Here is a 13,272-nt window from a genome sequence, read left to right as displayed (position 1 = left end):
TAATTATGTGACCGTCTATGTTTCCTGGAGATATTGAATTGCTCTTTGTACTGCACTGTTAGTGTACAGTTTTATTATTATTATGCTGCTGTGTTTATTGTATTTTTGTTACTCTGGCACAACAATTTCCTTCGGGATAAATAAAGTCCTATCTTATCTTATGTTATCTTAATTGTTGCCGCTGGTGAGACAGAAAATAAAAGATCAAACAGTTATAAAGAAATGAAACACTTCATTATTTTTTGACAGAACGCATAGAATCCCCACTGCATTCAAACAAAAGTGAAACAAAAAATGCCACACACCATTTCCCCAGCTACAAAGGGTTGAAAGAGACAACCTGGCAGCTTAACTTAAACTGAGACTGTAATTGTATTACAGATGACACTCAAATCTAAAAGTTATTTAAAGCTCTGCGGGGCTGACGGGGCTCTGTAGTCTAACAGCAGCAGCAGTAGCAGGGTTGGGACAGCCTGGAGGTGTGAGATCTTTCCTAGGGGCGCAAAACCAGTAGGAGAAGGGGAAGAAAAGTGGGATGATTTATGACAAAAGCTTCCACAGGGGAGGAGACCGGTTGCAGGAAACAAAAGGCAGATTAAAGCGAGGCTGCAGACGGCAGCACGAAGCCCGACGTCACTGACAGCAGGCTCTCGTCTTCTTCAATTCACTTCTGAGGATTTGCCACACAGATGTCCTTCACACTTTATTTCCTCTTGTCTATACCTCCCATCCCCCCCCCCACACACACACACACACACACACACACTGGCAGACTCCAGTCATCTACTCTTGAGGTCTTGTTTCTATTGTAATGATTGTCATGTACAAAATGTTTGAAAGCATAAAAAACAACAGAGACATTTTAATGTTTAAATATAAATTTGTATTTACATCGATATTAACATCAAGAAACAAGGTAAGAAAAAGAAATGCAATAGTATTTTACATCCTGTAATAATGACTGTATGTTTCCCAGATGTGTTTTCTCTTTTCTTTAGCTCCAACGATGCACTGACAGGAGATCGTTTCCTTTAAAGCAAAACACATACTTTTTTTTTGTTTACATTGGTAGATTTCATACGCTTCATTGAGACTGGGGTTAAACAAAACTAAAACAACTCCAAGCTATTATTCGGAGACAAAATGACATCAATCATGAAACCTTCTTTCCAGCTTAGAAAACATCGACATTCTCTTGTGAAAGAACCGTCTGCAGCACCACAATTCAACTGGCCATAAGTTCTACAGAAAGGAAGAAACTTTTACAAACAAAAAACTCAAACCACCTCAGCAGACTCGTCTCTACTCTATGTCATACGGATGGGGATAAAATGCAATTAAACATATCTAGTTTAATGTATATTATAGGTTATGTGCGACAGTTAAAGCACACGGGAGTACTTGCACGTTCTACGTCGGGAACTGTTTCTACGCACAGCAGAATGACAAACAAAAATCTTTGGATTGAGCATGTGTTCAAAGGTAGATTTCTCAACATAAGCTTCACAGGAAATAAAATGAAAATTAAGGCAAAGAAAAAAGTCAGTTATCAGGTAATAAGGGGTTTAAACTACTTCATGTTAAAACATCTGTAAACGGACCAAATGGACTTATGGACAGTTATACGGTGGGTCTGATTTCCGAAGTCTCGTATCTGAGGCCGAACGATCATTTCTGCAAAATTCTGAGCACAGAAATCTCAGGAGTGAAAGTCACACATGGAAGCATGAGGTTCAGAACACATCAACCCCACATACTGGTAAGACATCCGGGCCTCGAGAAGCCTAACACAATCATGTGTCAACTCTTTTTGTATAGGCATTTTTTTTGACAGAAGAAAAATAATTTATTTAGAAAAGAAATTACACACTAGCACCTCTTTTGCTAAGACAATATCCTCAGAAAATAAAGAGTGCTTTCTGAGAGAAAGAAGGTGGCAGTATGAAAGAAAATCTACACGTACTGCTTACAAAAAGGAGGCCCTTACTTTCCAAACAATGCTTAAAGTATTGAAAATAAAAGCTGACCTATGACGGATTAAGAAAATTACACTTTTAAATATCAAGCCTTACAATCTGTGCAAAAACAGTATGTGACCTACAAAAGCATATATATATTTATATATAGTACATTTGAAGCTTATTTACAATTCATATTCACAGACAAAAGAAAAACAAAAAGCTCCAAACAAGACATCATGTCTAATACTGCAGTGCCATCGCTTTGAGTAAATGATACTTCATTTGTCCTCAGAGGAAAACCAGGAGGAAGGATTATTGCTAGAAATCTAACACACACTTCTCTCTTACAGTGGGAGCTAATATAGACATCATTTCATAATTGGCAATCAATTTCATTTCTGCATTTGTAATAACACTGTTAATTGGTGCGAGGTAACCAAAATATCAGCACATTTTGGATTTAAAAACTACCTCTGGAAAGATAAAATGATCATGTTAATGAAACTTTATAAATATAAGTTAAGTTTTGAACATTTATAGAAGTCTGTTTGTCTCAAGAGAGTTTTTAAAATTACTTTAAAATGGTTTGTTGTAATAAATTGGTACCTCTGTAGATGAGAGCGTTGGATAAAATCTGTGCTTGCCGCCTTTCTACTGGTTCCCACTTTAGAACAAAGATCATCAAAGTTACCCATTTCCAAACAACAGCCCCCATTACCCGGAGAGGAACGGTTGGAGAGAACACACACACACACACACACACACACACAACACACACACACACACACACACACACACACACCCACACACACACACACACACACACACACACACACACACACAACACACACACACACACACACACACACACACCACACACACACACACACACACACACACACACACCACACACACACACACACACACAACCACCACACACACACCACACACACACACACACACACACACACACACACACACACACACACCAAAATAAACAACTGCTGAAATGCATTAATTCTTGGGTAAAGGCCTCTGTATTGCCACAATCCTTTTGATGTTAGCCTTTCCTTAAAGTGCAATCAGCCAACAAGTAATTCACTCGTACTTGAGCGGCGTCCTGGAGAAGGAAACAATGTGCTACTGCCTAATGACATTCATCTGAGTGTCACAATCTGATGTCTCTTCATCTTGAACCACGTTTACTTTAGGGATCCTCCAGGAGCAGTGGAGGGATGGCGGGGGAAGAAAATCCCACAGAGTTCAGAAACAAGAGAGGAATCCCACATTTTGAATCTGAACACAGCTGCATGGTACATTCGACAGAGGAGAGGATGTCTTAACACTTTCGTCCAAGTCGCAGTGTGATCTGCTCGAGTGTCTGTCCACCTTCACGGTTTGGTCCAGGGAGCGGTTTGTGTTTACCGAGACGCACACACCGATCATAAAGAGAGGAATATTAAACTACAACTGGGGAATGACAGAGCTGTCTGAGGATTAATGTAAATGTATCACAGTGTTTCTGATTTTCATGAACGCTGCATGTTTTAACATATGTGTGTGACAGTCTGTCTGCTTTCCCTCAGGTTGCCAGACTGATTACTGGCCATGAGTCCAAAGGAAGTTCACCCCCCCCGTCTGGTGGGTGTGCAGCACTGCACACAGACACACAACACCTGCTCCTCCACACACACACACTCCAGGGCTGCAGCCGTGTCCTGTCACAGCGAGACACATGCTCCTGTCACGATGCTCAGCAGTATTTCTAGATTGCGGGGAGAGAAGAGAGAAAGGAATAAAGAAAAGTGTGCAATAGAACTGCAACTGATCACAAGTGTAGCCTGTCATTAACAGCTGCCAGAAAGAACATCTTATTAAAGCAAATTTCATTTAAGCAAAAAGGATAAATCCCCCGTATTTATCTGAAGTTAAGCTGATAAAACTTCTTCATCCTGATTTAAATATATATGAAAAATGAAAAAAGAAATTGGCATGAAAACAGGTCGATGGAAACAGACTGTGTTTCTTTGCTGAGCCAAAGCAGAGCTATATTAACAGAAACCGGAAATTGATAATAAAAGACTACATTTGGTTGATACCGACTAAATTGAACTAACTAATGGCGCATTTCCACTACACGGTCGGCCTCGGCCACACTCGGTACAGCTCGGTACGGCTTGGCCGCGTTGGGCCTTAACAGGGCCGACTCACTTCATGCTGCGCTTCCATTACAGTTTAGGAACTGGGGTAGTTACTATAGTAACGCAGTGTAGGCGGAGCCGTGACGTCATCTTCAATGAGAACCCCAGAAAAACAACACAGCCGTTAGCTGTTAGCACTCAGAGCTCACAGCTCCTTATATATGTTCAGAAACTCGACAAAAGTTAAACAAGTACACACCACAGACTGCCTGTGTCATGGTGAATACAGTCGCTGCTTTATTTATGTCTGTATAGGCCGTTGTTGTGAGTGTGGACGGTCAGAGCATATACTGCGTTAGCTTAGCCAATCTCCATCTAGAAAAACACGCATTTTAAAAGGTTTTTCGCCTGCCGTCTGTCTGCAGACTTGACAAAGCATTAATTCATGGTTTTTACTAACCGGTATCAGTATGTTGTTACTTCGGCATCATTTTGAAACGTGTATTACAATTAAATCACGGTCAAATATGTCCATCTTGTTGTAGTTCTAGCCCTCTTGCCAGCGCTCCTCTCTCTAGTTTAGCATACTCAGCCCGACTCAGCCCTGTTTGTTGGCCCCGATAGAACCACAATTTTCTAGGGCCAGAAAAGAGGTGAAAAAGTGGCCCCGCGCCGTGCCGCGCCGGAACTAGGCCTAGTGGAAGCACAACCAAAAAAGGGGACGGCACGACACGGCACGCTTAAAGCGAGCTCCGCGCTGCAGTGGAACTGCGCCATAAGACTCCCCATCTCTTACAATGAAACTGCTATAACAAGAAATACACTCACTATGGAAAGGAGTAGAGATCAAAGCAATAACCCTTTAGTGTAGACATAGGCTTGTCAGTATTGTGTTACAACAAATTTGAATAAATAAAACCAGTTTTTTCAGACTCTCCTCCGCTCTGCACCCACCTGATCAGGCCCCATCGGCATGCGTCCCATCACCATGGGGTTCATTCCCATCTGCCCTCCCATCTGGCCCATGTGACCTCCTCCTCCGCTGGCTGGCATCCCCCCGTTCATCATCATGCCCCCATACTGGCCCGGGTTCCCCTGCTGCCCAAACTGCTGCTGCCCTGGAGGTCCCTGCTGCCCAAACTGCTGCTGAGGGTACGAGCTGGAGAGGGAGAGCGACAGGAAGAACAAGTTTGCATTTAAGAAATAAGAACTGAAGACAAAGGTTCTCCCTTACCTGACAGCACTGAGTTGTAGCACCTGTTGTAGATGTGTGTGATTTCCTACCTGGTGCGTCCCATGCCTCCCTGCGACCAGCCTTTCATTTCCGCCCCCTGGTACATGGGACCGCCCTGCGGGTGCTGTTGCATCATGGGGTTCGGAGGCCCCAGGCGGCCGGGCATCATGGCGTTAGGAGGACTGCCGCCTGCTGGGCCGAACGAGGGGTCTCCCTGCTGGCCCATCCCTGTGGAGAGAAATCATCCAGCATCAGCTCAGTCCTCTATTTACAGGAAATACATAACTGAAGGAATAACTAACCATCAATATGCACTATTTTACACTTTTTTCAATGTTGTTAGTATGGAACTTACACAGGGTACAATGCATAGTACTAACATGGAAACTATTATCCTGGAGATGAAAGACTACACTCTAATCATTTAAAGTGGACCTATTATGCTATATTGGAAAAATATATTGTAGGGCCATACCTGTACAAAACATGTCTGTGAAGTTTTTTGCTTAAAATACCAAACAGTTCACCCATTGTAGCCATGCCTCATACTGCTCATACCCCTCTTTTGCAGCCCCGTTAGAGAAACGCAGATTTTGGGTCCTTAGCTTGAAAAAAGAAAAAAGAGGAGGCGGAGCTAATGCCTGATCAGAATTATAGCGGAGATAAAGTTAAATTCTGCTGTGATAAAACGCCATCCTGTTCTAAACCACATCAAGGATTATTTCTGAAACAGTATGGAGCTCAAATGCCTTTTCTCTTGCGGGTTTATCACAAGGTGAGTTCCTTTTTTTATTTCCTGCTTTTTAAACACATGTGCTCTTCAGTACAGGTTAGCTCTGAGTGTTAGCGAGGCTTGCTAATGTAAACAAAGACGAGATTACGTCCAAAACACGTCAGGCATTGTTTCTGATAGCAACTTTCTGTGGGTCCGCTGCCGATTTGACGTCAGATCGGCAGCAAATCTGTATCCGCTCGTTGTATACCCGTTTTTAAAAGATTTGGGTACGGAGGAAAAGAGAGAGGGTTTTATTTTCTGACGCTGCGTGAGTTCCCCGACACACCGGGGACACATATTTATGTATAAAAGACATCACAAAGTGCATTTTGCATGATAGGTCCCCTTTAAGTAAAAATAATGGTATCATGAATCCACAGGTGTCTATTTGACCTTCTCTCCCTTTTTAATTTAAATAATTTAAATATTTTATACACAGGTATTGACTGATATTGATCAAGTGTATGTTTAGTAATAGATTCAAGACCTAAATCTCAATTGAAATGTGTTAAAAAATATATATAAAGATGGTAAATCAAGATGGATAGCGATCCTTTTGCCTTATAATGTGTTCTGATACTTACTATCCCTTTAATAACAACGTTTGGCCTGACTATAAAAAAACAGAGCGAGGGATGGTATTTTTTCAACATAAATCTTCCAATCCTCCAATCTAATGACAAATGTGAAGAAGACCCCTGCAGTGCACCGACTCCCCACCAGGGAGCAGCAGTAATCAGTGATGCACCAGCCTCAGTAAACTCACCATAGCTCCCCCCGTAGCCGAACTGCTGCGGCCCCGGCTGGCCCATGGTCGGCCCCCCCCATCGGGCTCTCCATGCCCCCAGGAGCCGTGACGTTTGGAGGAGGACTGAACCCCCCCGCGGCGGCTGCGGCGGCGGCGGCCTGCTGCTGCTGCATCAGCATCATCATCCGCTGCCTCCTCATCTGCATGGTGACCATCTCCCTGCTGCGCTGAGCCATCATCTGAGCGTTGATGAAGCCCGGCTGCACGAAACACATAATCAGAGAAGTTGAGGAGGGTTTGCATGTGGTATAGATATATTTGGAGCGTTAATAAAGTGTGTATGCTATAAAATATACAGCGTGTAATGTAAATAGTAGGTGAGTGATAAGGTCTCTTGGACAAACATGGTAATTTGGATGAAAGGTGGATAAGAAAGGCTTATGTTTTAAATTCCATTAGACTACAACAGTCAAATATGTTCCAATTGTTGCATCACTTAAAGAAAAGGAAAATACAAACATAAAAGTAATATTTTACAGACTGTAACAACTCTAACAAATTAAAGTCAACAGAGCAGCATCGGAGCTGAACACTGCAGCACCTGTCTGTCTTTTGACAATATACTAGACATGATAAATATATAAGGAATGTCGTGGCCATGAAACCTTCAAACTACTGGCAATTTTAATCTCTCTGGACATAAGTACATCTAAAAAAATAAGACTCCTAAAAAGCCACAGCAGGTGATGTATTCCAGCTCTAGCTGAAGAAGCCACAGGATCTGTCGAGTCAGTCAGTATGTTGAACAGATTTAATGAAAGGATCAGTACCACATTCTGATTAAGCCCACCATATAAAGGGGTTTTAAGTGTGAACTACTATTAGTGTCAAACTTGACCCTGATGAGGAAATTAAACCATAATCTTTGATATGATCATCTCATATTTCAAAATCAGTATTTCAGTGATTCGTCCTTAATATAAAGTATATTTACGTCATCTACCTGTCCTCCCATGCCAGGCTGCATGCCTGGCCTCATGCCAGGGTTTCCTCCTGGGTTCTCCATCTTCATGCCCATGCCCTGCCGTGTCTGATTCATGAACTGAGGAGAAAAAACCCATTAAAGATGGAGGAGCAAATGATTCTCTGACCCTGACCCACTTGTATATATACTTACTATATATTTGCAGAAAATGTATATATACTGTGTATGCTGAAATGAACGGTGCAACTTGATGATGGTGATTCATTGCATTAGTTTGGGTCTTGTTAAAACGTAATTGTTTGCATGTAAACCGTGAGCCTCCTGTACCTGCTGGCCCTGCAGCCTCTGCTGCAGCTGCAGCCTCATGGGCTTGTTGGCAGTCATCATCCTGGGTCTCATCATGTTGGCACGAGGGTGACCCATGCCGCCCATCCCACCCATTCCAGGGAAGCTCCCACCTTGGCCCATCTGAGACAGCATGGGCCCGAACCCCCCCTGCTGGGCCTGGCCCTGCATGGGGTTCCCTCCATAGCCAGACTGCATGGGCATGGTGGGGGGTCCGGGGTAGCCCTGTCCATAGAGGGGCTTCTGATCTAGCACCATGGACGGGTCCTGCCCTGGAAAAGACTCCAGCTGCTGCTCACTTCCCTGGTTCTGGAGCAGACAAGACAAAAGAAGAACTTTGTCAAACCTCTCCATCTAATTGATTCATTTCCAATTGGTTGGTTCTGTAATTGTCTTTTTCTAAGCAGCACAGACAGATCCCGCTGGGCTCATCCATCTTCCTTCAGAGAGAGTCTGAACACGGCGAGTCATGACTGAAATATCTAATGCAAAGATTAACGTTAGGCTCACTTATGAGTCATGGCATGCAGACGGATCGTTTCTACGTTCAATTAGCTTCTAGAAAGATCTAGAATGCACAAGGATGAAAGCGTGGTAAAAGGAATACACTATATCAAAACATTTATTAATAAGATCCCTCACAACTTGTGCAGTATAATCAAAGTCTCGCTTTCCCAGGCGTATGCTCAATACTTCCCGAACACATGGGTAAGACTGTTAATGCACATAGTAAGGTTTTATCAAAAATGCACGTGCTTGGGAAGTGGTGAGCATAACATTTATATGATTTATACTGCATGTGCTGTTTTAAACAGAGGCCCCTCATATACTTTATTTGATCAATTACATTTTCAGATTTTCATTCAGCAGCGAGGCATACGAGAAGACCAAGTCTTGAAGCTTACACAGAGCGAGTAATTGATATTTTTCAATCCATATTTGTAAAATAATTCTGCAGACCCACCTGGCTGACGAGGTCTGCGATACCCAGCGCTCGGTCGATCTCCTCCAGAGCGATGCCGTCCGTGTTGTTGAGCAGAGAGTCCAGCTGGTCCAGAAGCGCCCGCTCGTCGCTCTGACCCTCACTGGTGGTGGGAGGCACCAGGAGATCATCTAAGACGTTTCCAAACTGTCGTCTACAAGGCACAAACAGACACTCATGAGGCTGATTCAAACCTCCTGTTATATTACATGATGTACTCCCGAGCAGCTCATCAGGAATGAATACAGAGGATGAGGGATGTTGCACTGACCTGGTACCGTCCATGCTCATTATGGCGTCGGGCCAGGAGGAGGACTGGTTGGGCTGGCCCTGCTGACTGAAGGGGCTCATCCCCATCCCCATGTCGGCAGAGCTTCCTACACCACGGAGACATTACATATTTGATTTATTCACATACAGGTAGTCAGCAGCTACAGGTTGTGCAGGTTGGGTGTGATGAACAGGGTAAGTGTAGTATGTATTCGTCCACATATAGTTAAAGGTGGGGTAGGTAATTTTGGAGAAACCAGCTCGAGTGCGCTAGAATTTGAAAATACACAGCCGGAACAAATCTGCCACTTCCTTACAGAGCCCCTCCTCCAACACACACGAACGCGCACATGACCAATGAGGGCACGAGATAAGTTTGTGCACAGATGGAAGGCTGACAGGCAGGTAGGCCATCCAGTTATTTTAGCCGGGCCGGCTAAAATGATTGGTCGTACTTTTTACAGTATTACAGCTTCCACAGATGACATTTTTGAATGGATTTTTTGTCAAAGCACTTAAAATATTCATTGCTCTCGGATGTTAAGAGCATTCCATGGAATATAACAAAAAGTGTATCTCGAGCCGGTTTCTCAAACTTACCTACCCCACCTTTAAGGTCTCCTCATTATAGAATAACTTCTAAAGTAGCTCATTGTGCCTTCATGATTTGACTCTTTTGAATTCTTTACCATGTTAAATAAAGGTCTGCTTAAACAGTGTCTGTTGTACAGCAGACTAAAAACATATATATTTTATAAGGATTTATACCTTTTTATTTGTAATAATTATTTTCCTAGTCATAATACAATTAAAAGTCTCAAAACCTCAGATTGCCGTACAATTTCGTACAGAATGAAATGTACTTCAGGGTGTTGTTTGTACTGTAATATGGTAACTTTGGTAATCCCTAAACTTAATCTAAAGGTATTATAAGATCCAGATTTGTATTAGATTTATGTACAAATGCCTTTAAAAACTGAGCTATAAGCTTCCACTGTACCTGTTTTTTGGTACATATTAAATAACTGTGTCTCGGATCATTTGTCCAGCACCAATAGAGTATTATAGACGTACCCATATCCATCAGCTGTTGCTGCAGCATGGACCTGGTGCCCGGTACGCTGTTGGAGCGGCCGATCATGGGTCCTGACATCATGCCCTTGCTGTTGCTGTACTCCATGCCGGGACGCATCATGGAGGGGTGTCCTGCTGAACCCACAGGGCTGGCACCTGAGCGGGACATGCCCCAGTCCGCTGACCCCCCCATGGGCGACCGCTGGGGAACCATGCCCCTGTTCATTGGTCCTGTTTATACATAAACACCAGATATTCATGAGTGAGTATCATAAAAGAGTTTGAGGAGATCTGTTCGGCACATCCATGGTCCTCAAAAATACGGTTAACCTCCAATAAAACAAACAAACATTCACGTCTCTTGTTTTTAGCGCTATTTATACATTTAGATTGTTTTGGTGTGCGAGTGTTGGAGGTATTGACCGTAGATATGCCTGCCTTATCTCTAATACAATATAACTACATTGTTCTTTGCAAAATTCATACTGCTTAGAGAACCATATTTTGGATTTGTGAACTTTCCCTTTAAATCGGTGTCTGTAAGATAAGTATATAAGTTATCCAATAATACAATATGAAAGTGAAGTCCCTAACTAGAGAGCGGTGAGAGAAATTGTGCTGAAATTGATATTGTGCCACTGAAACACTCACCCATGTTTCCTGGGTAGCCGTCCGGGCTGCCCATCATGTTCTCCTGCTTGATGAGCATGGGGCGTCTTCCCGCTCCCACAGGCCCGGCAGGAGGCTTCCCATCCATGGACATGGCCCTCTGGAAGGGACCCCGAGGCCCCGGGCCCATTCCGGCATTTCCTGTGCACAAAAAGTATAAACTAATTGATCAGAAATACGGAGAATAATATTGGTGTTGCACAAAATTAGGGGTGGTTGGCGGAATTTATTTTTTCAAACTTTAAAAAATAGTGTATGACTAATTGATGGATTTATGGACGTTTTGTTGCATAAATATAAAAAGAAATGAAAATAAATATACTTTCAAATTCAAATTACTTCATCGGATATATTACTGCTATGATAATGACATAGAAACACAATTGCTATCTAAGAATTGAATTTCCATTCAAATATTAGATTCTCTATATTTAATGAAAAACACATTTATTTTCTCCTTAAAATAAAAGCATAGCCTGGGGGAAAGGGCCAATATAGTGAAGCTTGTGTGCTCCAGAGAAGAAGCTCTAGGAGTAAAAACATAATTCAGCATGTGATGATGCCAGATGTAGTTTACTGGCATTTTATATTGACTCCTGCTCTGCGTCAAAATGTCACTTCCTGTAAGCTTTGATCCTTTAACCACTTACCCTGCAGGCTGTCGTCAAGGCAACCCTGGGGTTTGCTTCCTGTGTCGTTCGCCCCTCCACCCTCCGCTCTGATCCGGGTAAAAGTCAGAGCTTGAACCCCTCAAATCTCCGAGGATAGACTCCAGGTTATGCAACTGGATATAAAAATAGAGCAAATGAGTTATTACGTAAAAGTCTTTGAAGACCACGGGCAGTGAGTCAATGAGCTCTATGCATGGCCAGCTAAATGTACATTAAAGTATGATTTTGCACTTATTTAATCATATCAGAACAAAAAAACCATCATACATCATCCGGTGGTTCTGACTTGATCTTGCTCTCAGGATGTTCGGGTGCAGATCCAGGTCCACCCCGTGCGGGACCGCCAGCGGCCCCCGGGGCTCCCTTCACATCTAGATCCTCCAGTTTGGGCTTGACATCCACTGGCTCTTTGGAGTCATCCTTGTTGAGAAGGTAGTGGAGGAGGGCGTGGGTCTTCTCCTTCTTGGGGCTATGCTGCTCCTGCTTGGGCTCCGTGACCATCCCCGGCCCGGCCCCTGCCCCTCCTCCTGCCTCGCCGCCCTCCTGGCCCCCGAGCGTCACCTTCCCCGTGGCCTCGGCTGTGATCTTAGCTACGTCATCTGGAGTGTTTCCATTTTGAAGAAGCTTGTGGAGGATCTTGTGCTTTTCTTGCAGGGAGCCAGTGTAGTGCGCTGAGGAAAGTGATGCTGCCAAAGCCCCTGGCCCGGTCGCCTGGCCCGGATTGGCACCGGTTGATGAAGAGGAGACTCCAGTCGAGGAGGGGCTCGTCATGCCTCCAGTGGGGTCTTTACTGTCTGAGCCTGCAGGAGTGCTGCTGCTGGCTGGTGGAGGAGGTACAGGCGGCCCTGATGACCCGCCGCCACCTATCCCCAGCTCCTCGGTCGGAGAGGTCAGCAGCTGCAGCAGCTTCTTATGCCCCTTACTGTCCGGCAACCTCCGAGAGGGTTCAGTGCTCGCCACCCCCGCATCGTTGCTTCCCTCTGCAGACTCTTTAGTCGCTGTAGCTGCCTGGTTGTCGGGTCGGTCTGCAGAACTCTCAGCCTGAGGGTGCTGATGAGGGTGGTGATGGTGCATGGGGTGGTGATGGTCGCCGGGCCCCAAGCCTCCCGCTGGGCTTTTGGAGCCGTCTGGGCCCGGTTTGGGCGGCTGGCTTGGCTGAGAGGAAGAGTGGATGCTGGGCGAGCTGTCTGGTTTGTGGGCTGGCGAGGGGGACGTTAGGGTGGAGGGGAGGGAGCTGCCGACTCCTTCACTGATCGCTTGTAGGGCGTTTAAGGAGCTGCTGGAGAAGGTGGTGGTGCTTCCTCCACTTCCTCCACCACTGACGATGCCGCTCATGGGAGAGTGCATACCTGGAAAAGAAAACATAAGTCAAAATGAAAAAACAAGCCAATATATTAATAAATAACTGATGCTAATG

The 13,272-nt window shown here is 44.3% G+C and overlaps 1 protein-coding gene across 1 annotated transcript in view; it reads right to left on the bottom strand.

The window, feature by feature from the left end:
• Positions 1 to 2,888: 2,888 nt before the first annotated feature.
• LOC117479455 (nuclear receptor coactivator 3-like) overlaps positions 2,889 to 13,272 on the bottom strand; it is a 62,321-nt gene continuing 51,937 nt past the window's right edge. The window contains 14 exon segments of the mRNA XM_034126410.1: positions 2,889 to 3,726; positions 5,057 to 5,261; positions 5,387 to 5,564; positions 6,878 to 6,935; positions 6,937 to 7,119; positions 7,863 to 7,961; positions 8,172 to 8,498; positions 9,154 to 9,325; positions 9,443 to 9,548; positions 10,516 to 10,746; positions 11,167 to 11,325; positions 11,835 to 11,895; positions 11,897 to 11,968; positions 12,123 to 13,204. Of these exon segments, the coding sequence (XP_033982301.1) occupies positions 3,715 to 3,726; positions 5,057 to 5,261; positions 5,387 to 5,564; positions 6,878 to 6,935; positions 6,937 to 7,119; positions 7,863 to 7,961; positions 8,172 to 8,498; positions 9,154 to 9,325; positions 9,443 to 9,548; positions 10,516 to 10,746; positions 11,167 to 11,325; positions 11,835 to 11,895; positions 11,897 to 11,968; positions 12,123 to 13,204 (2,945 nt within the window). The 3' untranslated portion in view covers positions 2,889 to 3,714.

Source organism: Trematomus bernacchii, unplaced genomic scaffold (genome assembly GCF_902827165.1).
Source record: "Trematomus bernacchii unplaced genomic scaffold, fTreBer1.1, whole genome shotgun sequence".
Classification (NCBI taxonomy): domain Eukaryota; kingdom Metazoa; phylum Chordata; class Actinopteri; order Perciformes; family Nototheniidae; genus Trematomus; species Trematomus bernacchii.
Note: the sequence above shows the minus strand (reverse complement) of the source record. Positions and strands in the feature narration are given on the sequence as shown.